The 27770-nt window shown below is 49.5% G+C and overlaps 1 protein-coding gene and 1 long non-coding RNA gene across 2 annotated transcripts; both read right to left on the reverse strand.

The window, feature by feature from the left end:
• Window positions 1–779: 779 nt before the first annotated feature.
• TIFAB (TIFA inhibitor) lies at window positions 780–4171 on the reverse strand. The gene is given in 3 exon segments (XM_002912965.4): window positions 780–1359; window positions 1361–1799; window positions 3885–4171. Coding segments are annotated over 3 exon segments (648 nt in total). The 5' UTR covers window positions 3917–4171; the 3' UTR covers window positions 780–1182.
• A 5636-nt stretch (window positions 4172–9807) lies between these two features.
• LOC109489569 lies at window positions 9808–17977 on the reverse strand. The gene is made up of 3 exons (XR_002142599.2): window positions 17886–17977; window positions 16399–16605; window positions 9808–10156 (listed from the first exon to the last, which is right to left on the reverse strand). It is a non-coding gene; the product is annotated as an uncharacterized LOC109489569 (long non-coding RNA).
• Between the last annotated feature and the right edge of the window lie 9793 nt (window positions 17978–27770).

The raw sequence follows: 27770 nt of genomic DNA on the forward strand, positions 1-27770 counted from the left end.
TCTCCTTGTAGCCTACCTTGGGTGCAAAAGGGTTTTTCTTCTAGGGTGGGAAGTAGACAGTGCTTAAAGCTTTGTTGGAGTGGTTAGAGGCCTGAGCATGAGAGCCAGCCAGCAGGCAGCACCATGGCCTCAGTGTCTCAGATATCCTAGAGCAGGGTCTAGGATGATGATGACCCCCTGAGCTTGTAGGTCCTTCCCTTCTTTACCCAGGTGAATGCTGTTTCTGAATGACACTTCCAACCCGCCACTGCCACTAGGATGACATGGAGCGTGGGTGCTGTGCTCACCTCCCCTGTTCACTGGGAAAGTTGTCCCACCCTTGGCCCACCTGGCTCGCTACTTGTCCCTTATTTTTGAAAGGCTACCCCACCTCCATTGGTATACAAGCCATTTTGAGTAAAATAACAGCTGAGCTGAATTCTACCACAACTTGCCCCCTACCCTCTCACATAATTCGTCCTGAAAGAGCCTATTGCTCTGGGAATCTACCTTTCCCGGAAGACCTTGCCCTTCTGATCAGCCGAGGCCTTGATCCAGAAATGACAGCGTGAGGGAGCATGAGGATGACCGGGACAACGGATTTCCAGGCAGGCCCAGCCCCCATCTCCCCACCCCCAGGAAACCCTGAGCTCTGCCCGCATCCTTTCCAGAAATGTGAGCCCCCACCTTTCCAATTTCCTCTTACACCTCTTCTCTGTTTCCCGCCCCCGCCTCTGCATGACAACGTGGCGTGCATGCAGCCCATCTGGGGGTCGGGGAATCCTATTGGGTATGCCAGCTTAATGAAATACTTGCAGTTTATTAAACACAGGCTTCCCTAAGCCCCGAGTGCCTGTGGGTATTTGAAAGCCCAAGGTAACCCAGAGCTACCACAAACGTAATTGTTACATGTGTCCCTGCATTCCTGATGCAACCTCAAACTCCGGCTCTTAAGAGCCAGGTGAAATTAACAACATAAAGTAAGTCCTAGGCAGAGGAGAGGAGGGAAACGTGGGGAAAGGCTTGAGAGAGGCTCTCAGAACCCCTCAGGGCCTCTAAAAGTGTATGAAGTTCCCCTTACCTTGCATAGCTGTAACAGTGGAGGGCGCCCCCCCCACCCCAGGGTTTCCGTGTTTGCAGAATCCATGCACTATCACCAGGCAGCTCTTGCTTGTCAGCCTTGCGTGCTGTCTCTCCAAGAGTTCAAGTCCTATTACGGCCAAGGTTTGCTCTGGGCAGCCGGTGGGGCTGGCACGGCACAGTGTCTGAGGGCTCCTTCTGGAACTGTGTTTCTCCTCCTCCTCCAGGGCTTGGCAGGGAAGGGCCATGGAGAAGCCCTCGGGGACCCGGAGCCCACTGCCCTGAACTTGGAGGAGGCTGCTTTCCCGTGGGAGGTGCTTTCCCATTCATCAGTCTCCTCAGCCTGGGGCCTGTGAACCAGGGGCGAGGGGCTGAGATGGAAGCAGCAGACAAAGGCCTCCAGGGAGGTGCCTCCCTCTATGTGGACAACCATCTGGATGCCGGAGAAGGTGACCCTGTTGACCATGCCCGGGGGAACCTGCTCCAGGAACCTCAGAGTCAGCCCGTTGCCCCACACACAGCCCTTGCGGCTCAGGGCCTTCAGGCAGAAGGTCAGCAGAGTGCTGCCCTTCTCCCGGTACGGCTCCAGCAACAGGTGTCGGCGGGAGAGCGGGGGAGCTGCAGCTGGGCTGGTGTCGTGCTGCAGCTGCGGTGGGACGTTGGCAAAGGTGTCCAGGTTCTGGGCGGGGTCATGCAGGCTCACATGCAGGACGGTGAGGGCCGTCTCCATGGACGGGAGCCTGGGAGGGATGGAACACAGACAGAACAATGTGATTGGAGCCAGACACCCCTATGACTCCCTGAGCCTAGACATGCTTGCCCAGCTCAGGGACCCTGAACCACTTCCAGCCAGACAGAGCAAAGCATCGAGTGTGGATATGGTCATTCTGTCCAAGCCAGGATGGTGCCAAGGCTGGAGTTGGTGTAGAAGGTCAGCCTTGCTGGGTCTAGCCTCAGCTGCAGCTCTAGCATGCTCTGTGAGTAGGACTCAACCACTTAACCACTCAGCTTTAGCTTTCTTTTCTGTAATATAAGTATGCCCATCCTTGTCTTTGCAAAGTATAAGGCATATCAGCTTGCATGGTGTGGTTTGGGTGGTCTACTGTCATTTGGAGACAATCTGGCCCTGTTTCATGGGAAGGGAAGGACGGGCAGACAGGATACACCTTCCTTGCATCCAACAGTCACACAAAAAAACCCTTGCTGAGCTCTTTCCTGAGCCAGGCACTGACCAGCTGCTAGGAATGAGCACAAGCAACAGGAGAAGAAGCCCTTGATTTCCAGAACACCCAGCTGGTGGAGGAGACAGAGCTTCTAGCAGCAGGAATCGTGGACAGACACAGAATTGGGAAGCCCAGCTGGCTCCTGGGGGACCAGAAAGGCTGCCTGGAGACCCAGAGAAAGCGTAAAAACAGCTGGCATGTTCCAAATGCTTCTATGGGCCTGGCACCATGCCAAGTGCGTTTTAGGCATAAATGTCTCACTATATGGGCAGAAGGCAGATCTTGAGGAAGAACGTGGACAGCGCTGAGAGATCTCACTCAAGAACTGACAGGGGCTCTGCAGAGGCCAAGTAACAAGGCTGTCACGGTGAGAAATGCACACATCCTCTGTCCCAGCATTGCCACCTCTGATAATTTGTCCTCTAGAATCTCACTGGCACATGCAGTAAGGCTACTTACGACGGTTGGCTTTGCTCCCGCATGGATTTGAGGAATATAAACTCTCTGGCACATCCACCAACCCCATATGGTGCTGAACCTGTCGTCGCCTTTGGTGGGAACCAACAGATGAGTGGGTTTGAGTAACTAATCGTACAGTTTCCCAGCATCAGGCTTTGGCCCACAGTGTTTTCTCTGTTAAGAAGGCATCTTCCATCCCAAACTCTGCCCAAATACCACTTGTCTCTAGAGACCCATTTCAAATGTGGCCTCTTCTATGAAGCTCTCTTCCTCTCTCTGTCCTCTGACCCCCTCTGGATACCCCCGTTCAGTCCATCTTCTCATTACACTCCAGAGCCATGTGGGTCCTTGTCCTGTCTTCCCTGAGCTCTGCTCCTTCCGCTGTCCCTGAGGTCCCCCAGGGGCAGGCTGGGGTCTGAGCTGCCTGCTGCCCTGTGTCCCATTGCCCTGTGCTCACCGGGCCTGGCCACGAGATCTGTCTGGGGGCACATTTGCCAAGTGGCTAAATGAGGAGGTGCTTACACACACACGGAAATCCTGTGAAATCGGGTTTGGGTATACTGCAAACGAGAGCCTGGTCCTCAATGGCTGTGGGCCTGGAAGCCTGTCATGGGTAGACTGAGTCCTGGACCCTCAGCCCCTTCTACCTTCTGGGTGAAGTAAGCAAATGGTGAGGACCTTCCCCTCTCTCCTAAAGCACAGACATACATGTGTCTCCATCTACATCCCAGGCCCCAGTCTGCAGGAAACCTTCTCCTCAGGTACGAAAGGTAAGCTGGGCCCAGGACAGCCCAGGTGGGTACCCAAGTCCTCAGGCCTGGCCAGAAATTCAGAGTTCTCTTCTGGAAGCTGATCCCATGGCACAAGGGAATCCCCCAGAAAATAGGGTTCGCCACAGGGCGTGAGATGTTGCTCTCTGCTCCACTGAGCACTCCAGAGCTGACAGAAATCTCCCACCGGAGAGTCTCCAGGACCCCCCGGTTTTTCTGGGGAAGCAGAAAGCAGCCCTACTGATGCTGTCTCTGGGATAAGACGGTAGGAAGACACTCAGGCGCCTGGCAAGGAGCCTGCAGGGGCTCTGCTCCCAGCCCCAGGAGGCCCTCACCCCTGGCTGTGGCTCCAGTCCCCCTGCCCTCCACCTACCTTACTGCCAGGGGCCCGTCTGCACCTGACATCGCAGCTGTGGGCTCTCAGGAGCACGTGGTGTGCGCCGGGGTGAGTCTGGCAGTTAAGGCTGTGGAGCAGGGATGTGATGCATCACCTCATTCATCCGTGTCGCTGCCTTCTTCCTTTTTCCTTTCAGGAAAGAAAATAGAAGTGTAATTTCCCATTGCGGAAGTGCAACCCCAGTGCTGAGAGGTTGAAAAACCCCAGCCTGGGATCCTTGCTGGTAGAGGCCCCTGGGAGGTGGGGTTCCCCACTGGGTTTCAGCACTGCCTAGGTCTGTGGCCTGTCCCCAGGGACCTGGAAAGCTGTAGCTGGTAGAGTTCCTCTTCTCCGCAGCCAATCAGGTGGGGGTGAAGGCATCCCAGGCCTCTTAGAGAAGAGAGGCATTTTGAATAGAGGGTCAAAGAGGGGAACCCCCATATGTGGGTAACTGTGAGGAGAGCATATGGCTGGACCGGGAGGTACCAAGGGAGTTGTGGGCTGCAGAGTCATCCATGGAATGTCTCAGGAAGGGCAGGGCCCCAGGGGAAGGGGTAATGGGCTGCTTATGGTGGGCAGCCTCTCTTGCAGGACAGCAGAAAGGTCATCTTTTATGCCCACCCCTCCTGGGCTCTGCTGGTCTTCTGGGGCTCTTCGAAGAGTCCACGATGGATGATGGGCCAGCACTGTGGGCCCTGGTCATCCTGGAAGTGACCCAGTGTCACCATGGTGCTAAACCTTCATGCAACCCAAGTCTTCACAGTCCACCAGCGTATTCATACTGCCTTCACTATACCCACCAAGCTGGCAAGAGACATGTGTCCATCTTATACAGGGGACATTTGAGGTCCTAAGAGGGGCAGCGCCCAGCCCAAGGCCCTGGAACAAATCAACTTATAATCCTTTCTCTTCTTCCCATCAAACCCAGGCTATCCTGGGGACTCTTGGAGGGGATGCAGGTGGGTGGTGCCCCCGATTTGCCTCACTGTCCCCATACCTACTCCTTACCCACTCCTCATGGGTGACCCTTATAGCCTCAGAGATCTCAGCAGGCCACACCCTGGGGGCTAAGCTCCTCTGGGAACTATTCAGGGCCTAGCCTGCTTTCTCTCTTCTGAGCATTTAGACTCTGGTTGGTTGCTTAGTAACTAAGAAGGACAATAAGAAGATCTGGAAACAGTCATCCACCCCCATGTGTCCCAGACAGTGTGAGACCACCCCTGGTGCTCCCCCAGGAAACCAGCTCCCCAGAGCTGGGAAGTGTACCTGCCCTCAGAGGGAACCAAGCATCAACTCCAGGCTGCCTCCCCATAGTCCGTCTTCTCCAGCAGGCACAGAGCTGGGCCAGGTGTGTGGGCGAGACCTGTCCCCACCAGGATACACACAGTATGTCAGCCTTCCCCCAGGGAACCCAGGGCAGGGGGCAATAGGTAGGAGCTGGGCCGGAGCTTTGCTACCCCTTGGTGTGTGACCTTGGGTGAGTCCTATCCCCTCTCTGGACCTTCGTTTTCCTCCTGTAGGGATGGGACACTGCATCCCTACTACACTCTGCAACCATGGTTCAGTGAGAGGAAGGCTAGGTCCACGCTCCCAGCCCTGGCACTGGAGAGTACGTGTGAAGAAGAGATGTGTTCATGACCCCTATGCCCTCAGTAAATTGGTTCAAAGCAGTTCCTAGGAAGAGAGAACTGAAACAGCCAGGGAATTTATCTGGTAAGAGGAAGTCCCGCCTGGGCTGCATCTTCTGAAGGCGAGCCGGAAGTCCTGCCCAAGTCCTGCTGGTCACTGGCTGGCGGTCCCCTGAGGGGAGAGGGAGAGCAGGGGGAGTGGAGGTGCTGGTTTCACCTTCTTGGCCCCCTGCACCAGGACACCCTTCTTTAGCTGGTGTTGGCACCCTGAGGAGTGTACATCGTGAGCAAACGCCCCTGTCGTGTGTTGTTTGGGGAACTCAGGGATAGAACTCAGCTTCCAGAGCTTTCTATGATGGTGGGCAGGCGAGGATGCTGCTGTAGGGCAGACTCTGGTGTGAGGCTTGGTTCCTTCTTCTAGCAGGTGTGTGACCTCAAACAAGTTACTCGGCTTCTCTGAACCTGATCTCTACTCTGCGAAATCAGGATAATTTGTTGTTGCATGCTGGCTAAATGAGATACATGCCAAGTGCTAAGAACGGGGTTAAGAAGCTGGTGCATGAGAGCTGCTCATGGTAGAACCCTTAACAGCAGGAGAGCTAAAGACACATCTGGCAGAGAGGGGCTGGTGGAGCAGCCGGACAGCTTGCACAAACCCCAGATTCTCAGAACGCCCCAGGTTTTGCTTAAACTGAACATCATTTGGAGTTGAATACCTCATTTGCATTAATTAGCATAAATCCCATTTTAAATGATAATGAAGTTAAAGGGGTGCTCTGGGAAGAATCTCCAGGTTATGGCTGGGGCATGTGGCCCCAACACAGGGGGTCGATGTTACCTATTTGGCAGATGAAGAAGCTGAGGCTCACAGGGCTCAGTCCACTAGCCCAAGGTCTTGCGTCTGAGAAGCGGCAGAACTAGGACTCAGGCCCATGCTGCAGCGCTCTTGGGCCTACTCATGGAGCTGCCGTGCCTTCTAGGTGGCATTCTCTGGAGTCCAGCTGTCCTGCCTCTTGCAAAGGTGTTCCAGCCTGCCGGCGGGCAGTGCACTGCATACAGACAGAGAAGGGCTCCCGTGCCCTCAGCCAAGCCTGTGGACGCCACCGCGCTCTGTCCTGATGGCCTGTGACCACCAGGTGGCAGCACCCCTAAACCTAATGGCCTGCGCTTGGAGGGGAAGGGGAGGGTGGTGAAAGGATGGAGTCGTCCTTCGCGGAGAGCTGGGCAGGAGAGCATGAGGGAGACCCGTGCTTGGGGTGGCAAGCGGAGAGAGTCCTTGCTTCTCTGACTCAAAATGCCCTGAAATGGCCCCAGGTGAATCTACAGCAAGCATCAGCAGAGACACCAACCCGCGGAGCAGGGAGACATAGCAGGAAGCCGGCGCAGGAGGCCTCCAAGCCCAGGGCCGCGGACAGACGGGCTCTGAAGGGGTGAGTGGCCTGCCCGGGGACACAGACTGAGCGCACAGCACCGCAAGGATGAGAAGCCAGGCTTCCTTGCCGGTAAAGCGGAGTAACGCTGGTGCCCTGCGGAGAGGGCCACTGCACACAGGAAATGGCGTGCGAAGCACACCGCGAGGCCAGGGGCGCATGCGTGGTAAGAGGAGCACGGATAGCGTTACTGTGTGTGTTGTGATTGTTACTCTGTACATACGATATACATAGTATGCCTGTTACTTCATTTTTTAAAGATTTTTATTTATTTTTTTGACAGAGAGAGAGAGTACAAGCAGGGGGAGCGGCCGGCAGAGGGTGAAGCAGGCTCCCAAATGAGCAGGGCACCCTTTCAGGACCCTGGGATCCTGACCTGAGCCGAAGGCAGCCGCCTAAACGACTGGGCCACCCAGGCGCCCCCGATTGTTACTTTGATTGTGACTGATGGCTCCCCATCCTCATTGAGCTCTCAGGTAAGAAAAAGAGCACTTGTAACTCATAGACATAGATGCTGGGGGTTGGGGAGGGGGTGTACAGAACCATGAACTCCAAGAGGGGAATCTAACCTGTCGGGGGTGGGGGACACCATGGAAGGCCTCCTGGAGGAGGGGACGTTTGGGCTGACCCTGCAGGGTGGGATGTGGGACGATGCCTGGTGGAGGAAGGTGGGAGTCAGTACCCAGTTTCTGGAAATGACTCTGCCTCACCCAGCCCCTCGCTCTTGGCTAATAAGAATAACTGCAAGGTAACGGTCGGTCCGAAAAGTTACCATTTACTGAGTCCTCTCAGGGTGATCTCTCAGTGTTTGACCTGCTCGTCTCTTGGCCTGAGCTCCAGTGGGAAGGAAATGGCTATCAGGGGGCCCCGATTGCTTGCTCCCTCTGTGTTCCCTCCCAGAGTGCTGGCTGGGCCGCCATGTGGAGGCTGGGCTGGCCAGCATGACTCTGGCGGCCTCCACCTGCAGAGGAGCCAGAAACGCAGGAAGGCAGCGTTCAGGAGCTGCGGCTGTTCAGGCGCACCCTCCCTCCCCTATTCCAGGGGTCGCTGCGAAGCCTAATTCATGATTGTGCTCAATGCTTAATGTATGTGTTTTACTTACTGCTAAATCCGATAATAAGGATTTACTTAAGGGCTAAGTCCTGGAGCCCTGAGCAATGCCTGAGGCAGGCCCGGGGATGGGTGCCTGGAATTCTGAGGCCTTCTTGGCTCTTACCGTCTGGTGGGGTGGTCAGGCCACACAGAGACAGTGCCAGTAAGACCGGAAGTTACTTTATGCTTCTGACCTCCTTTTTTCCCCTCTGAGCTGAAGGGCCATCCCTTAGGTTGCCTGGGGAGCAGGAGCTTGGGGAAGGAGGAGGCAGCCTGGTCTGGGCCAGCGGGCACTGCCTCCTCCTTCACCCACAGCATCCAGAACAGCAGAGGGCCACAGGGCAGGGAGGGAGCCCTCGCCCACAGCCAGCCTTGCCCTTGCTGTGGATGTACTTTGGGGCAAGTCACTTTTCCTTTCCTTCCTGGCCTCAGTGTCCTCAGCTGGAGAACGGGAATTATCAGGTGTGCCTTATAGCCATCATCTTCATTTAACCTTTTATGAGGGGGCAGCTTTCGCCTGGTGGGAAGGATTTGCCTGGGGGCTGCTTTCTGTTGCAGTCAAGAACCCGTATGGAAGAAACACAGCTTGCTCCCATCTAGAGGGTGCATCTGGCTAGGAAAGATGGCCTCAAACCCAGCGTAACACACATCAAACATGGGCTTTTTGTTTTTAATTAAGTGAGGTAAAAGCCTAGCATAAATACTTTTAACTAAGGTTTAGGAATAAAGTGTATTTTGAAATTAGCGTGTCTTCAAAGGCAGACTTTTAACATACCATGAAAAAAAAAAAACCCTCTGTGTGGGAATTTAGGTAGTTCCTGGTGCCTAGAAACACTCTGTGCAGATCTGATAGCAACAGGAGGGAGGAAAAACCAGCTCTCCCTCTGCAAATAGTTATCTGTCTTTCAACTGTGGTAAAACACACACTATATAAAATTTACCATTTTCACTGTTGTAAATGTACAGTTCATCGTGTTCAGTGTACTCACAGTGTCGTGCAACTCATCTCAGAGCCTTTTCATCTTGCAGAACTGAAACTCTAAACCAATTAGAAAACTCCCCATCTCCCCCTCTTTCCAGGCCCTGACAACCATCATTCTCCTTGTTTCTATGACGACTCTAGATACTTCATAAGTGGAATCATGCAGTATTTGTCCTTTGGTCACTGGTTTATTTCCCTTAACACCATCTCCTTAAGGTTCATCCATGTTATTGTATGTGTCAGAATTTCATTCCTTTTTAAGGCTGAACAATCCCCCGTTGTATTACTGTGTTGTATGCACCACATTTTGTCTATCCATTCAACAGTCAATGGACACTTGGGTTTCTTCCTTCCCCTTTTCGGCTACTGTGAATGATGCTACCGTGAACATGCTGTAGAAATATCTGATTCCTCGCTTTCAGCTCCTTTGCATATATACTCAGAAGTGGAATTGCTGGGTCACGTGGTAATTTTATGGTTAATATTTTGAGCAACTCCATGGTGGCCATAGTGGCTGCACCATTTTACATTCCACCGCTCCCCCCCAACAACATGCAAGTTTCTGACTTCTCCATACCGTTGCCAACATTTATTATTTTCTGGATTTTCTTTTAAACAGTAGCCTAATGAATCTCACGTGAGGTGAGATCTCATTGTGGTTTTGGTTTGCATTTCCCTGATGATGAGTGATATTGAATATCTCTTCATGTGCTGTTGATCATTTGTATATCTTCTGGAAAGAAATGTCCACTTAAGTCCTTTGCCCACGTTTAAATTGAGTTGTTTTCCTGTTATTAAGTTGTAGACATTCTTTATATATTCTGAATATTAACCCCTTATCAGATATAGGATTTACAAATACTCTCTCCCATTCCATAGGTTGCCGTTTCTCTCTGTTAATTGGTCCTTTGATGCAGAGTTTTAGATTTTGATGTCATCCAGTGTACCTATTTTTACTTTTTGCCTGTGTTTTTAGTGTCATATCAAAGTCATCATTGCAAAATCCAGTATCAGAATACTTTTCCTCTAAGAGTTGTGGAGTTTCATGTCTTACGTTGAGGTCTGGAATCCATTTTGAGAGCATTTTTGTATACCATCTAAGGTCAGGGTCCAAATTCACGTGGATGTGCAGTTTTCCTACAAAGAATTATTTAAAGATAAGATTTATGATTAGTGGTGGCAATGTACCATATTTGCCCATATCAGGTTGAATAAAATATTTTACATACCTTGATAACAATACAAAACAAAAAGCACTCAAATTCACCTTGTAGTTTTTGTTAATTCTGTGTTTCCATCTTTATATTGTTGCATAGAAATTCTCCTCATTTAGGGAAATTCTCCTCATTTAGGGGCGCCTGGGTGGCACAGCGGTTAAGCGTCTGCCTTCGGCTCAGGGCGTGATCCCGGCGTTATGGGATAGCCCCACATCAGGCTCTTCAGCTATGAGCCTGCTTCTTTCCTCTCTCACTCCCCCTGCTTGTGTTCCCTCTCTCACTGGCTGTCTCTATCTCTGTCGAATAAATAAATAAAATCTTTAAAAAAAAAGAAAAAAAAAAGAAAAAAAGAAATTCTCCTCATTTAAAATAACACAGCACACTGGCAGCAGTACGGGTTTGTTTCTAACCATATGAATCTCATGGAGGTGTTAGTGGGAAGATCAATGACTCATTCCGGCTGTGAGTTGCCAGGCGCCCGAGTCCATCATTTCCTGCCCATAAACTGGCTCCTATGTCCTGCCTCTCGGTTCTTTCCTGACGTTTCTGGCATCACAGGTTTTAAGGGTAAGCGTTAGTACTCTGTTTTTGTCACCATGGGCTTCTAAACAAAGCTGTAGCCAGACAGTCTCCACTGTGTACCTGTTTTCATGGGTTTGGGCCCTAGAATCAGAGCCCATGAGCCAAATTCTGAGCCCTCAGTACAGTAGACAGAGAAACCCAGAGGTTCAAAGCATTGCAAAAGTTTTGCATTTGGCCATAATAAAACTCTTCCTAGAAGGTTGATTCTTTAAACTGTTGGTTCATACCCACAAGGAAAATGGGTCCCCACCGGAAGTGGGAATCCGAAGGGCCAGAGCTGCCCACACTGGGAGTCCACTCGCTCCTACCACCCCTACTGCCTCAAGTCATCTCCTGCATTTGGAATGGTCATTGTGGTCTGTAGGAGGACCCACATTTCCTGGGAAGAATACTACCTCGCGGAGTCTTCTGGTGCCAAGAAAAAATTGCCCAGCTCAGCTCTGAGGCTGTGAGCCTCGGGTGCTGCCTCCGGAAGCTACCATCACCATGGCTAGTGCAATCTGGCTGGATTTTGCCAAAACAAAGGAATGGCCCTCCAGCAATTTCTGTGGATTTGTTTTGCGAAATTAAATTGTCTGCTTTTAATTCTCCTTTACCAGTTTAATACCGATTGGAATTTCAAAACCAGTGACATTCAGAAAACCCACTCTGGAGTAGGTGACAGATCCCACCTGACCTGCATTTCAATCTGGGACCAAAAAAATGAGACCGTGGAAACTTCCAGGGAGCGGGGGCCTTGGCAGTAGGATCCCTAGGCTTTGGAGCTCCTGCCCACCCCCCACCATGTGCACATGTGCTCTGAATCCATAGGTACTAAGAGCTGTCTCCGCACACAGAACAGAACAGAAGCTTAGCAGACCAGCCCTCTTCAGGACCCGACCCCGGCATGGCTCCGGAGCCAAGTTCCAGCTTGTCTGTGTCTCCAAGCGGGGCCCCTGGATGTCTTCCAAAGGAAGAGGCTGGAACCAGGGGGAACTGGCTTCTCTGCGCCCAGCCCTGGGTGGGCTCTGCACTAGCCAAACACAGGAGACAACCCCCCACCCTCATGAAGATCCAGGCTAGTGCAGGAGACAGGCTCTTAAACGAGTACCAGCCAGATGGACCCAGAAGCATGAGACCAAGGGTGTTCCAACAAGGTCCAAGAACCAGCCTTGGGGTCTAAGGAGGGCTTCCTCAAGCAGATGATGCCAAGGGTGAATGTTGAAGAAACAGCAGGTGTTGGCTAATTTAAGAAGGAGGAGCGGGTGTCCCAAGAGGGGGCCCTGCACAAAGGCTCACTCCGAAGTTTCAGAGCCGATGTCAGGAGAACCACAGGAGAAGTAGCAGGCTGCATAAGCTCCCGGCTTTCTGCTCTCATCATTGCTCACAGCTCCTCCTATGTATTCCCCTCCAATCTCTCCCTTGACCCTGCCAAAGCCCCAGAGGCTGGTTGATGCGGCATGTCGGCCTTCATCACTCAGCTTGTTTTCCTGTCTCTGCTGCCCTGTGGAATGTCCTATTTATCAGGGTACAACCACAGCCCCTCATAAAGCACGTGTAGTCACTGCCCCCAGGGACCATCAGAGAAAGGGGCTGCAGCAACCAGCTGTAAAGTCTGGATGGTTCCAAACCCAGAGGACTTGCTTGGGGTTCATGGCTAGAGGGAGGAAGTTGAGTTTCGGAGATATTTTTCCAGACAAACTATGCAATATTTCTCTGAATGTTCTAGTTCAGTTCTGAGATGCCGGCTCACGGAGTGAATGGCTTTTTGTTTGGCTTGTTTTTATGTAACATTTTGAAAAAGTAATGGATTCACATAGTTTACAGTTTCCGAAAAGATATAAAGAAGCAGAGTTGAAAAATATCTCTTGCCCCTCCCATCAGGTAACGGCTACAACGAGGGTCCTGTGCGTCCTTCCAAATATTCTTTCTGCAAGTACAAGCAAACACGAATATACAGCCTTGCTCTGCCCTCCTCGTTCGCAAGCACCGTCTGGTACCTTGCTTTGTGAAGGTGTCTTTAAGACCAGCAGCTCGCATTCTCCCCAGGGGTTTTTCACTCTTAAAATTGTTCTCCCTGTCCTATGATATTTCACAAAACTAGCCCCAGCCACGACAACAAATATTTCATACCCTTCATGCATGACATTTTTCACATATGCTTTACAAATGTGCGTCTTCATTCTGAACCGAATGTCGTGGGAAATACGTCTTTTCCACATGGCCACTCATATAATATAAAAAGCATTTTCCCTTTCCCTTGGCCCCAGGGGGACACTCTATCATGAAAATGGAAAAGTGATGAGAAAATGAGAAATCCTGCCAACAGAGCTCTCTCTCCAAGCGGTTTTCCAGAGGCTCCGTGGGACCGTGTCACCTCATGAAGCGTAAATCACCAATGGGGCCTGGCGAAGTTGTGACCCAGTGGCCTAGTGCATGGCTATTCCCGTCTGGTAGCCATTGGCTCGGAGTGTCCATGCTGCTACATAAACATTGTCCTCTGCCTGTCCGCCTCTCTGCCTGCTGCCAACAGACCTGTCGCTGGGATGGACACCTCCTCCCCTCCGGGCCCATCTGCACAAAAACCCGGGTTTCCACTTGAGGCCCAGGACCACTGTGGTCCTCACAGGTCCTCTTGGCTCTTTCCCTCCAGTCTTGAGACACTCACTCCTCCTTATTAACCCAGCCAACTCCTGCTGTTTCTTCAAGACCCACCCTTGGCATCATCTACTTGAGGAAGCCCTCCTTATACCCTCAGGCTGGTCTTGGACCTAGTTGGACCTCCCTTGGTCATTCAGAGGCAAACCCCACTGCTGACAGGCTTGCCGCAGACCATGGGATGCCTCCAACACTGTAAACAAAGCCCAGGGGCTGCCCCTTCCACCTTGGCCCGGCCTTTGTGAGCGCTTAGTACAAGCCAGGTTCTGGCCTGCCCAGAAACCTGGGAACCTGGCTACCACCCCAGGGCCAGGGCTTGGCAAATGCCAGCCTCAACTTACCTTTCCTTCCCTCCCTTAGCTGTCCCTCTAACCCTCATATGCACAAGTTACGGATAAGCGTGGTTCACAGAAGCAAAACCTCTCCCAGTCCTTTGCTCTCTGATCCTTAATCTCCAAGCCCTACTCTAAGCAAGTTTATAGTTCGCGGGTGCTAGGGGGCACTGTTGGGCAACTTTTGTGTGCTCTGAAGGTCTTGCCTGTGTGTATGTTTTTAATGAACTTACATTTTTAGAGCGGTTTTAGGTTCACAGCAAAATTAAGCAGAAAATACAGCAAGTTCCCACACACTCCCGGCCCAGCCCCGATACACAGCCTCCTTCCCATCAACACCCTACACCAGAGTGGTACGTGAATTACCATCTAGGAACGTGCGCGGACTGGTCAGTATCACTCAAAGCCCATAGGTTAACTAGGGCTCACGCTTGGTGCTATATACGCTATGGGTTTGGACAAGCGTAAAATGGCAGGTATCACCATGTTGTATCATGCAGAATAGTTTCACTGCCCTAAAAGTTCTGTGCTCTGCCAATTTACACCTCTCTTGCCTATAAACCCTGGCAACCACAGATCTTTTTACTGTCTCTGCAGTTTTGTCTTTTGCAGAACATCATATAGTTGGAGTCACACAGTACATGGCTTTTCCGATCGGCTTCTTTCACTTAGTAATATACGTTTAAGGCTCCTCTACGTTTTTTCGCGGCTTGATGGCGCAGTTCCTATCAGTGCTGAATACCATCCCATTGTCTGAATGCACCACAGCTTTCTTATCCATTCGCCCACTCAAGAGCATCTTGGTTGCTTCCAATTTTTGGCCATTATGAGTACAGCTGCTAGGGATCTCCATGAGCAGGTTTTTGTGTGGACCCAACTCATGTAAGTAAACATCAAGAAGCATGATTGCTGGATTCCTGCCTGTGTATTTGGAGGACAGGTTGCTGAGTGGGGCAGGCTGTCCCATACTCAGTGAGCTCCCTGGGACCCTAGCAGAGTCCCTCCTCTGTTGGGGCCAGAACTCCCCCTGCCTCACTTCTCCCTCTCAGCGCCGTTAACCCCGTCTGTCTTCATGCAGCTGGAGAGGTGCCTGGGAGATGTGAGGGAGCAGAACTGCATCTTGCCCACCCCCCACCCCCTTTCATTCTGTACTCCACAAGTTCAAGGGCCTGTAGGATGTTTTGGTATGAACTGAATGTTTCTCCTCCAACAAGAGCATTTTAAAAAATCAAGAACAATGTTTCATTTTCAGTATTTTCTGTTGTCAGTGGAATGACTGTCAGGGCTCTTATTTAAGTATTGCAAACACACAGCTGCATCAGCATTCAAACTGGTTATGATGATTTACCTGGGGGGTGGGGAGGATCGAGTCCCCCACGGAGCCCCAAGGGAGGCTGTCCTAACTCGCAGGCATGTGTGTGTGTGTGGCGGAACTGCTGTGAGTACTTTACACACATCAATTAATTTGATTTCTTCAATAGGCCTATAAAGCAGGGGCCATTATTACCCTCATTTTACCGATGGGGAAAACTCGGGAACAGAGGAGTTAAGTCACTCATTCAAAGTCACACCGATGATTCGTATAATGTCTTTAAAGTCTGTGACCTCAACTACCCCATACCCTGCCTCCAGATAAAGATGCTCTGTGGGCTAGGAGGGACCCCTCAGGAAGCCAGACATGGCCCTTGGGAGTGGAAGGGAGCACGACAGTGTCTCCCCAGGAGTCCAGGCAGGAAATGGGGAGATGCTCATCAGGACTCAGATCAGGTGTCTCTCAGGGAAAATACTGGAGGGAAACTGGCTGGTGGCTGGAGGAAGACCTTCAGAGCAGGCAAACCCACCTTTCCACCTGCTTATGTAATTCATCCCGGTCTCAAAAGCTAGGAAGGGCTGCCACTTACTGAGTGCTTACTACGTTCATTATCTCATTTAACCCTCTTGATGACTGTATTATGTCCCTCTGTCATGCCCATTTTATGGCGGAGGAAACTGAGGTTTGGAGAGGTTCCCTCACTTGCCTAAAGTCACAGAGCTCGTCAGCGATAGAGCGGGCTATGAACACAGTCATGAACTGAGATGCTCAGACCCCCACCACTTCTCTCTCCAAAGCTTGCCCCTGGCCTCTTGCATTCTGTTACCCCTCCTTTGTTCTGATTTCTGGCCCAGCTTCATCCCCAGGTCCCAAGTGGCCCTGCAGCCTCTCCTCTCCTCTCTGAACCTTGGCCTGACTTCAGCCTTTCCTCTCCATTCATTCACTTATTAGACCCAGCTTCTAATTGTGACATTCAAATCTACCACCTTATTCATTTGCCATTTGACCCATCCATGTTTGAGAAGAACAATACAATCTCCTACTATGATTATGTTCTCAGCTCTTTTCCCTTTCGATCCTTTTAATTTAGTCGCATCTTGCTGTGTCTATTTCGAGACCCTGCTAGTGGGTGCCTACACAATCCCCCGTCATGCTCCTTTGCCTCACTAACTGCTCTGTTCATAATGTAGTTGTACCGTATTTCTTTCAGTTAATGTTTGTTCATTTTTCCCCATCCCATTAATTTCCTGATAGTTTGGTGTAGGTGTAGTTTCTTTCATTCAGTAATTTAGCACATACGTATCGAAGATCTGCTGTGTGTCGGGCGCTGGCTTTGGCCCCGAGGGTTCAGTCGTGAACTGGTGGGCTGGGATAGTCACTTCTCAGAGCTGTTGCAACAAACTATCACTGACTCTATGTCCGTGCTGTTCTGGAAGCCAGAAGTCCGAAATCAGTATTACTGGGCTGAAAGGTATCCACAGAGCCATATTCCCTCCTTTTCCTCCACTACAAAATAGAGACAAAATGGTGATTGCCTTTCAGTATGCTTGTGAAGATTTAAAGAGCTAAAACAGTCAAAGGGCTTACAGCAGGGTCTCAGACTAGAAACACGAAAAAAAATGTTAACGGTTGTTATTTGATTTTCAGTTTCTTTGGGAGACAACTTTGAGAGCCAGCTATTGTTTTGTTTTCTGAAAAGGGGGAAAAAAGTAACAAACAGGACGCTTGATTTCATATAGAAAAACCCAAGATGCTGTTTTGGGTTGGAGAGCTTCCAGGCAACAAAATAAAAATACTCGAGAGCGTTGTTTTGTATAATCACGTGAAAGGTGGTCTTCGTTCAGGGTAGAACCGTGTCTCCGGCTGGTTTGCTTGCAGAGATATAAAGGAAACAATGTTCCTCTCAGGGACTCAGAAAGCTGGATCTTTCTGGAACTAGGGGAGCGCAACATGACCAGGCTGTCCCTTGTGGAGGGAGTGCTGGGCAGGGGCCCCAGAGAGAGTGGGTCAAGAGGAACCTGGGGCCATGCTGGCTTTAGGACTTAGAGCCTGGTCACTCCTAGGAGCTAGTCTGGGCTTTTCCAGCAGGCTCTGTGGTGCCCGTTGTTCTCTCAGGCAAGCCTGGTCCTGTTGGGTTTTGGGGTGTTGGGGAGCATCCCTGGCCACGTTTGGAGTGAGGAGGTCTGGAGATCAGCAGGACCTGGGAAAGTTTGTTCTGAGGTGGCAAGAGGTCACCAGAGGGAAGGGGGGGGTGCGAGTCAGGAGGCGGCACAAAGGAGCAGCGGCAGCAGGATTTGAGGGAAGGGCAAATTCAACCTGGAGACTCCCAGAAACGCTGCGGGGGAGGGAACCTGCTGAATGCTGGCCATACTACCACCAAGTAGGGCGAAGCCTGAGTCTCTTGTGTTATTTGGGCACGAAAGAGAAGCCTGACCCTTGGGAACAGTGGGTGTCTGGGCATCTGGGTTACAGGTGTGATTTTCATCTTCACCGTAACCCTATGATCCTGGAGCTTGTTTTTCAGGGGGGACACAGAGGCCCTGAGAAAGTAAGTCCCATGCCCTTACTCCCACAGCTAGTAAGTAGCAGAGCTGGGTCTGTCGACCCCAAAGCCTGCTAGTCTTCTAGGCCGCAGGCCCTTACCTCAGCTCTGCAGTAACTGCAGTCAGCCTTCCCCGGAGGAGAGTTTCTTGGTAACTCCTGCCCAGGAGAAGCTGGTGGAAGAGAAGCCCTTCCTGGATATTCTCAAAGCAACCCAAGACTTCCTCCTCACTCCTGGAACTTACTTTGCTTTTCTCAACGAGGAGACCGCATTTGCTGGTGATTGTGAGGCAGCGTGCAGAGTGTCGGGAGCATGGGCTCCAGAGAAGCGTCACAAATCGAGGTTGACGTTGACGTGACAGCGGTAGGGGCGGTCCTGCAGGTGCCCGGGGTCCTCCCAGCTCGGTTAGCTCTTCCCTGACAGTCTGGGAAGCTGCCTGTAGATGGCGCTCGGACCCCGCTCCCTGCTCCAGGCTCGCATTCCCCAGGTCCGCCTACTAGTGGTCCCAGAGTCATCCAGAGTCACCAGCCTTCAGAGGACCAGCCACCTCCTCACTGTTCTTTTAACAGACACTAATGTGACAGCGGTGGTGTATCAGGGCCTGTGCTGTGTGCTCAGTGTTCAGTGTCCGTGGTCCAATGAGGAGGACAGATAAGGCCACTGCAACTCAGTGTGACCACCAGCAGGACAGTATGGGCCTCGGCAGGAACTTGGGAGTTAGGGGAACACTGAACTCCTGGGCTAGTGGCCTTGCACCGCCTGGGGTGAGGGCTGGAGTTAGTGTTCTCATAGGTTGTGCCTGAGGGAATATTTGGGGCCAGGCATGGCCAGGCACCACCAGGCACACAGTCGGTGCCTGGGAAATGAGGGAGCTCAGATGAGGGCATTCTGGAGTCTGTGTGGCATGGCAACAGCCCCAGCAGTGCCAATAACAGCAGTGCGATCACCTCCTGGGGACTTTTTGGCTCCTTTGTGGCACTCCTGGCACCTTCTCTGAAGCTGCTGTCGCCTTAGGGCCCAGAGCTGCACCTGGCCTTGAGGAGAGGTTTAGCTGCAGGGCAGCTGGGACGGTAGCCTGCAGAGGAAAACAGGGCATAAGGGACTGAGTGGAAGGGATCAGGCTGGCAGAAAGAGGAAATAGTAGCCTACATTCACCTCGTCTCCTGCAGCCGGCACTGTACTAGTCCCTGTATCCTATATTATCTTCACCACAAGCCTTTCTGAAGACACTATCTTTTCTGTTAGGCAGATAGGAACCTGGAAGTTCAGGAAGGAGAGTCTCAGGTCTAAGTGTACTCGGGGTGGGTGGCAGAGGAGAAGCTGTGTGGCTGTGATGGGGAGTGGGGTACTTGGGGGCCACTGGGCCGGTGATGGAGAGGGGGCTTGTGAGTGAGCAGATCCATGCCGCGCTCTTCCTGAGTCAGGCCAGCTCTGGACCACATGCCCCAGGCCAGCTCTGTCTATCCCCTGGGTGCCTGGCCCCAGCGGCACACTGCTTCTGGGGGCCACCGGGTACAGAGTACAGAGGGTAGGCGGGGGGATGTGTCCTCTCAGGACCTGCAGCCCCTTCTTTCCTCATACAGGACCTGGGTAACCTGGCCCACCTTGAGGCGCTCCCAGGCTTTCGCTTGCCTGGCTCTGTCTCCTGGTCACAGTTCTGTTTACAGCCCTGCCTCTGTGCCCGAGTCAACCAGTAATGACCACAACCCACACTGTCTGTAACCCCCACTCCAGAGCGACTCTCAAAACCGCCCCTTGAATACTCTCCCAGCCGTGCTTGATCCCCAGTCTCTCGCCTTTTTTTTTTTCCCTCTCCCTTCAAAGAGTTCATTATTTTGCATGGAGATTTTGCTTTTCTTTGACTTTTTTTTCTTCATATATAACCCGATAAAAGAGCTCCCGTTATTTCAGAATATATTCTGGGACCTATTTTGTGCTCAATTACACACCATCTATAGTTGATTTTCATGAAATTTAAATAACAAAGAGGGATGCTTATGTCATTTCTTCCTTATAAAAATACACCCTTGAAATCCTCTCTGTTGGAAAGCTGCAGCGTGTCCGCGGTCTACCAGCTTGCGTGTGCGCATGCGTGTATGTCCTGCCTCGTTAGACGTGCATACAGAGCGAGGTGTGTCTGGTAACAGGAGCTAAACTTGCCCTCACTGTCCCCAAGTGGAAACAGACTGCCCGGAACGCTGGGACTCGGCAGCACCTGCCACTCGCGGCCACAGTGTCAGGCTGGCGTGACCTGACAGGGAGGTCAGCGATTCCATCCCGTGGGCTAGGGATCCAAGGAGAGCGTGTGTTGGCAGGGACTGGAGGAGCAGCAAGTTGACGGAGCAGAATCTCTCGGTGACAAGGCATTCAACACCCAAACTGGACTTACCAATCCTCACGAGCCCCAGGTGGCAGCTGGCAGCTTGGGCCTCTGCATGCCTCATAGCCCAGGCAAAGGAAGGGTTTGAAGCCTTGAAACCTTGACCAAATCCTGGAGCTGAAGGTGGTGGCTAAGAAACAACGAAGAAACAAGAGGGCTTTAGAGGCCCCTGGTGTTGGGGCTATTCTGTTGAGCCATGAGATAATAATATTTGAGATCCAATTTTAAGTTTCCCTACTCTGGATTGAATTCTGCCTGTAGGGTCCAGCGGAGAGAAGCAAGGGGAGTGAGTCCCTGGGGCTCGGGTCGGCGGTGGGGGGGGTGTCCTGACAAGGGCTGGTGACAGCAGAAGTATCTAGCCTTATAGGAGAGGGGGTTCTCCTCCAGATCTAAGCCCTCATTCCTCACGTCCAAAGCCCACTGCTTGTGCCCCTCTTGGAGGGACTCCTCACAGAGAAACCAAGGTGCTTTGCTCTAGGTCATGCTCCCAGGGCTCTTCCAGGGTCCTGCTCCCCCCGGGCTCCACCGAGTAGGAAGACTTGGTTCGGCGTACACTAAAACTCACTCCAGGTCTCCCCTCAGAGAAGCTGAGGCAGGAGCAGAAGGGCATTCGCTACAACAGGAGGCATTCTGGGTGACACTTGGCAATCAGGAGATGACCCCCTGGGGCCCAGCCTGCCATCCTGATAGCTTGGAGGAGTGGGCCTTCACTGGACCTTCCATGGCCTGATGCCCGAGAGAGCAGATAGGGGATGTCTGCGTAGAGGAACAGCATCACAAAGACCAGGAGCAGGACCAGTTTGGAAGGGGGGAAGAGCATTTGTAGCCACTAAGTGTATAAAAGACAGCTGGGCAGTGTCCCAGAAATGAAAATATGTATTATCATGGGTTTAGGAAAAACCCAGAAACTGTGAGTTCAGAAGCACAGCACTATGTCCAAAAGCCCCACACTACCTGGGCCCACACCCGAATAAGAGTTGTAACCATAGTTAGTAGTCAAGGGTTCAGGCTCCGTGAAATCAGCAATGATGGAGCAAATCCTAAAAGTAGACCCAAATGAACCTAATCTGTATTTCCAACAAATAACATGACCGTACTGAAGGGAGAAAAAGAAAACTAACCCACATAACTTTCGAACATGGTCCTTTAACGATATACTCTCAGTTTAAGGCAAAAAGGAAGTGCAAACATTAAACTATTTAGAATGTGTTTTTCATGGTTGTATGAGTATAGCAATTTCTCTGTGTTGTGGGAATAAGCAAATGAATAAATACATAGGTAATGTTGAGAGATTCTCACTGTAGGAGAAGGGAGTAAAAAATATGGAATAGAGGAAGGCTCAAAAGAATTCTGTGAGTTGGATTAGAGCCATACCATTGGAGGTATTGGTATGTACAATGTATGTAATATATACATATATGAACAAATATACATATGGTCACACATACGGGCATATCCTAGCTTTGTTCAGTGATAACATCTAGAAGCAAAAGCTGAACCAGAATTACAACAATCACACTAAATATCTAGATCTTGGTTGCTAAATACCATTCTTCACTAAAAAAGAACCTGGGCTCATTGGATGGCTAGAGCAGGAAAAGTACAAGATGAGCATGAGACATCTGTTTATGCCAGAAAGAAAAACAGAGACAAATCGAAATGTCTAGAAGCCAGTTGGAAGAGGCTCCCACAAGTCCTACCTGGAACAATTTGAACATCAAAACAAATAATGATAGTAAAAGATTATACCCATTGAATAAAATAGGAATCTATGAGTCCAATGTGGTAAAAATGAATGCATGAATGAATTAATCAAAAGGTGAATGAATAAATGGGGGGAAAGAGAAACGTTTCCTTACGCTATAATGCCAACTAATGAATGGGGAAGAAATGGTGGAGTTAGCAAACAGTAAGTAGGGGCACCTGGGTAGCTCAGTCAGTCAAGTGTCTGCCTTCGGCTCAGGTCAAGATCTCCAGTCCTGGGATCAAACCCCACACTGGGATTCCTGCTCCACAGGGATTCTGCTTCTCCCCTCCCCTCACCTTTCCCCTGCTTATGCTCTCTCTCTTTAATAAATAAATAAAATCTTAAAAAATAAAAGAAAACATTAAGTAAAATTCGATACAGGCAAAAATCAACGATGGATACTAAAACTGTTGGCTCAAGTTTGATGCAAATCAGAATATTTAGGGTCTCAAGGAATCTTCCCACAAATTACTTGCTAATTATAAAAATGGTAACTATACAGTGGAGAGTCCTGGAAGACATCACCTTAACCAAGCACTTAAAGTTAACATCACCAGCATTGGGACAACGTTCGATACCAAGTGCCTCTTCATCTGATGTATTGAGAAGAATCACTTTTCACTTCTCACACGTCACTTCTGTGGTTTTCCTGTCAAAATGTAAGACCTGAATCTGATAATGAGGAAACATCAGAAGAGTCTATATTTAGGGACATTATAGAAAATAATTGACCTATACTCTCCCCAGATGTCAGGGTCATCAAAAATAAAGGCTGAAAAACCCCTCCTAGATTTAAAAGAGATTAAGGAGACATGACAACCAAAAGCAATGTGTGATTCTAGGTTGGATCCTGGCCTGCGGGGAAAATAATAGGACATTATTGGGACAATTTGAGGAATCTGAATACAAATTGGACATTAGATATTAGGATACATCAATTTAAATTTCCTGATTTTGAAAATTATCCCGAGATTTTGTTTTTAAGTGTTCTTTTCTTAGGAAACACACACTGAAGTAGTTAGGGTAAAGGGACCTCTAGCCCAGTGGTTCTCAAAGTATATTCAAAGAACCCTGAGGGGAAGGGGGCCGAGACCCTCACATGGAGTCTGCAAAGGTCTTTGTTTTCAAGCTACATATTTACATGAGATTGCATTTTCGTATAGTTCAAAAGCGTATCAGACCAACTTGAATGCAGAAGCAGATATGTGAATCTAGTTGGCTTCTCTTAAGCCAGATAGTAAAGATTTGCCAACTCATAAAGCAATGTCACCCTTCTCACTAATTATTGTTTCAGAAAACAAAGCTCTTTTTCATTAAAAATGTTATACATTAACAGGAAATGAGATTATGATTTCATTCACATATTTAATTTCAGCTTTATTGAGGTATAATTGACAAATCACCTTGTAACATATTTAGAGTGTACCAAGTGATGATTAGAGACACATTGTGAAAGACTTCCCACCACCGAGTTTATCAACACATCCGTCACTTCACATATTTACTTTTTATTCCTTTTGTATTATTTTTGGTAAGAACAATGAAGTTCTACTCTCTTGGTAAATTTCAATTACATAATATGGGTTTATAAACTCTAATGTATAATTTTATACCTTAGATCCCTAGACATTATTCACCTTACAACTGAAAACTTGTACACTTTTAACAGCCTCTTTAATTTCTCCCACCGCTTAGGCCCTGACAAGCACCATTCTACTATTCTACTTTGTTTCTACAAGTTCAACTTTCTTTCTTCTTTTCTTTTTTTAGATTTCAAAGCTAAGTGATACCATGCAGTATTTGTCCTTCTCAGTCTGGCTTATTTCACTTAGCATAATGCCGTCTGGGTTCATCCATGTTATTGTAAATGGCAAGATTTATTGAGGCTGAATAATATTCCAGCGTGTGTGTGTGTGTGTGTGTGTGTGTGTGTGTGTGTGTATCACATTTTCTTTCTTCATTCATTTGTTGAAGGACACTTAGGTTGCTTTCTTACCTTGGCTATTGTGAATAATGTTGCAGTGAACTCAGGGGTATAGATATCTCTTTGAGATAGTGATTTATTCTCCTTTCCATATAGAGGCCGAAGTGGGATTGCTGGATCATAGGGTAGTTCTATTTTTAATTTCTTGAGGAACCTTCACACTGTTTTTAGTGTGGCTGCACCAATGGACATTCCTATCAACAGTGCACAAGGGTTCCTTCTTCTCCACATTCTTGCCAGCATTGTTATCTCTTGTCTTTTTTTTTTTTAAGATTTTATTTATTTATTTGACAGAGATAGAGACAGCTAGCGAGAGAGGGAACACAAGCAGGGGGAGTGGGAGAGGAAGAAGCAGGCTCCCAGCGGAGGAGCCTGATGCGGGGCTCGATCCCAGGACTCCGGGATCACACCCTGAGCCGAAGGCAGACGCTTAATGACTGAGCCACCCAGGCACCCCCTCTTGTCTTTTTGATAATATACATCCAAACAGATAGGAAGTGACATCTTATTGTGGTTTTGATTTGCGTTTCCCTGATTAATGATATTGACAATCTTTTCATGGACCTGTTGGCCATGTGTATGTCTTCTTTGGAAAAATATCTATTTGGGTCCTTTGCCCGTTTTTAAGTTGGGTTATTTGGCTTTTTGCTATTGTGTCGTAAGAGTACCTTGTATGTTGTGGAGATTAACCCTTTATCAATATGTGCTTTGCAAATATTTTCTCTCATTCCATAGGTTGTCTTTTCATTTGCTGATGATTCCCTTTGCTGTGCAGAAGCTTTAAAGTTTGATGTAGTCCCACTTGTTTTATTTTTGCTTTTGTTGTCTTTGCTCTTGGTGTCAAATCCAAATGTTTAATCCATTTTAAGTTTTTGTATATGGTGTAAGATAGTGGCCCAAGTTTCATTCTTTTGTACGTGGCTGTCCAGTTTTCCCAAGGTTAGAGACTAACCTTTCTCCGTTGTATATTCTTCATTTCTTTGTTGAAAATTAATTGACCACATATACATGGGTTGGTTTCTGGGCTTTATTTTTGGTTCTATTGATCTATGTGTTTGTTTTGATGCCAGTACTACTACTATAGATTTGTAATGTAGTTTGACATCAGGAATTGATGCCTCCAGCTTTGTTCTTCTTTTTCAAGATTGCTTTGACTATATGGGGTCTTTGTGATTGTGCAAGCAGCCTACTTTGTTCTCAGCGGATCCCAGTAGTGGAGGGTATGCCAAGACCAATCAGTGTCCCAAAGGGGAGAATCACAGTCAGCCCATGCGTGCAGGCTGGTTCGATGGTGGACCCTCAGACAGGGGCTTGTAAATATGTAGTTAAACCTCTGTTAGGAAGAGATGCACAGATGGGTGATTTTGCCCACTTCCAGGACAGAAGAGAGAGTCTAGATGATGAAACACTGGGATTTCTGGACTATGCAAAAGAAAAGGTTCAAAGAAATGACATATGGAATACTGTGCTTGAACTCAGGGTCATCCTAGAAAATCAGGAGTGAGTGGCCACTAACTTTTTCAAACTATTCCTATTTCCACTATGGGGATTTGGGAAAAGGGAAGACATATATGACCATGGGAGAAATATTGGGAGTTCTCAGGGAGATAGTCACATAAGCACAGATAACGCATTTCAGTTCCGGCTTCCTCGATTAACCAGATAGCATCAGGTGACGGCTACCTAGGAAATCCCTAAATCTTAGAGCACTTGGTTACTGAGGCTTATAAAAATTAAGTCCCAGCATCCACTACTTTGTCTGAACACACATGAGAATAGTTACAAAAATGCAAAAATCTCCCAACAGCCGGATCGCTATCACACCTTCAGCCTGACCTGGCAAGAGAGAGGGGGAGGAGGCTTTGATGGGGGGTCTGGGAGAGCAGGCCTGATAGAGACCTGAGCCAAACGTAACTGGAGCCCCAGACCAGCTCCAAGAGCCAGGTCACCCCAGGGCTTGTATCACACACAATTCTAACTCAGAACAAATGAAAGCACCTGCAGCCCGAATTCAGCATGAATCCAAGCATCAGTTGCCTAAAGCTGTTAGAAGTCATCATCAATATGGTCTTTATTTTATTTTTTTAAGATTTTATTTATTTATTTGACACAGAGAGAGAGAGTGAGAGAGGGAACACAAGCTGGGGGAGTGGGAGCAGGAGAAGCAGGCTTCCTTTTGAGCAGGGAGCCCGATGTGGGGCTCGATCCCAGGACCCTGGGATCATGACCTGAGCTGAAGGCAGATGCTTAACGACTGAGCCACCCAGACGTCCCTCAATATGGTCTTTAAACTGCATCTTCCTGGGAACAGAAGCTTCCAGACTTGGAGTAAATAGGAAAAACAAACAAAATTAAACACAGAATTACCATTGACCCAGTATTTTCATGTCCAAAAGAATTGAAAGCAGGGACTCAAGCAGATATTTGTACCCCCGTGCATAGCAGCATTATTCATGGTAGCCCACAGTGGAAGCAATCTAAGTGTCCATTGACGGATGAATGGATCAACAAAATGTGGCTTAAACAGACAGTGGAATATTACCCAGCCTTGACAAAGGAAGGAAGTTCTGACACATGCTACAGCAGGGCCGAATCTTGAAGACATTATGTTAAATGAAATAAGCCAATCGAAAAGGACAGACATTTTAGGATTTCATCTGAGGTATGCAGAAAAGGCAAATTCATAGAGACAGAAAGTAGAATGGTGGTTGCCAGGGGCTGGGGGCAGGGGCCATGGGGAGTTATTGTTTAGTACGTACAGATCTTCATTTGGAGATGATGACAAAGTTCTGGAGATGAACGGTGGTGACAGTGGCACGACAATGTGAATGTCCTTAACACCACTGTACACTTAACAATGGTAAATTGTATGTTATATGTATTTTACCACAAGAAAGTGAACAGCAGGAGCATGTCCCCTCGGCTCTCAGCCTGTATAGGTCCTTGGTAAAGGTGGGGCTGAGCTTCTGAGTGCACGTCCTAGAGGCGTCCCTATGACCCAGGCTCGGAAACTTGCTGGGCTGTTCGATGGCTCTGATCAGACACAGCAGCAGAAACCCAAGAGCAGGTTTCTCCAGACCGTGGGCTTGCTTTCACGTCCTTGGGCAGAGCCGCCCCCTCCCAGATCAGACAGCAAAGAGTCAAGGAGAACAAAAGCCAGGAGAGTAACATAAAGGTGCTCTGACCCCCTTCCACCCTTGCAGGGGCAGCGTGCCCTGTTGTACTGGACTCTCCCCCCTTTTCCGCCAGGTACCACTGATCATAAATATGCATGGATAAAGGAGGCTCTAGTCCCATCCCAGGTCTCCAGCTGGGCTCCCCAGGTGTGGGCAAGAGGCCGGTCCTCGGAGGAGTCAAGCAGAACGCACGTTTCCAGCTGCGCAAGATAACTCCCTGAACCTCACCGCAGCCATTATAATTACTGCGTGCAGAAGGGGGCTTATCACAGAACAACTTTCTCACCCCTCAGGGGGCAGGAGGTGGGGCCCGCTTGCAGCCACAGGGACTGTGTCTCCCTTCATTATTTTCAGAACAAGTCAGGAGAAAATTGAGGTTTGCAGTTTAGCAACCACTCAAGATATGGGTCCACGTAGCCTCACCAAACCTAAACTAAGACGCTCCCCTCACCCCTTCCCTTTAAGAGGAACCTTCCAGCCTTCCGTAAAGACAGAAGAAAAAAAAGGAGAAGCAGAGATGTAAGTAACCTTTCCTGCATACCAGCTCTCCTTGCAGCCCCACCGCGAGGCAACTCCTGGATTAATCTTTCTTTCTTTCTTTCTTTCTTTTCTTTTTTCCTTTTTCTGCTCAATGGATTGTGGTCAAGGCCATTGTAACGTGAGCAGTGCCTCGGAGGGGATTGGCCGAGGGGGCTGCGAGGGGCCCCTTTCACAGAGGGCTAATTGCGTTTCAGACCACCAGTATTCGGGAGCTACAGATGTCTTCCTCCATTTGCCTAGGCTGCACAATTGGACCCATCTGTTGCATTTATTCGCCGGCTCCCCTGCCCGCCCCCGCCCTG

This window comes from Ailuropoda melanoleuca, chromosome 3 (genome assembly GCF_002007445.2).
Source record: "Ailuropoda melanoleuca isolate Jingjing chromosome 3, ASM200744v2, whole genome shotgun sequence".
Taxonomy (NCBI): Eukaryota; Metazoa; Chordata; class Mammalia; order Carnivora; family Ursidae; genus Ailuropoda; species Ailuropoda melanoleuca.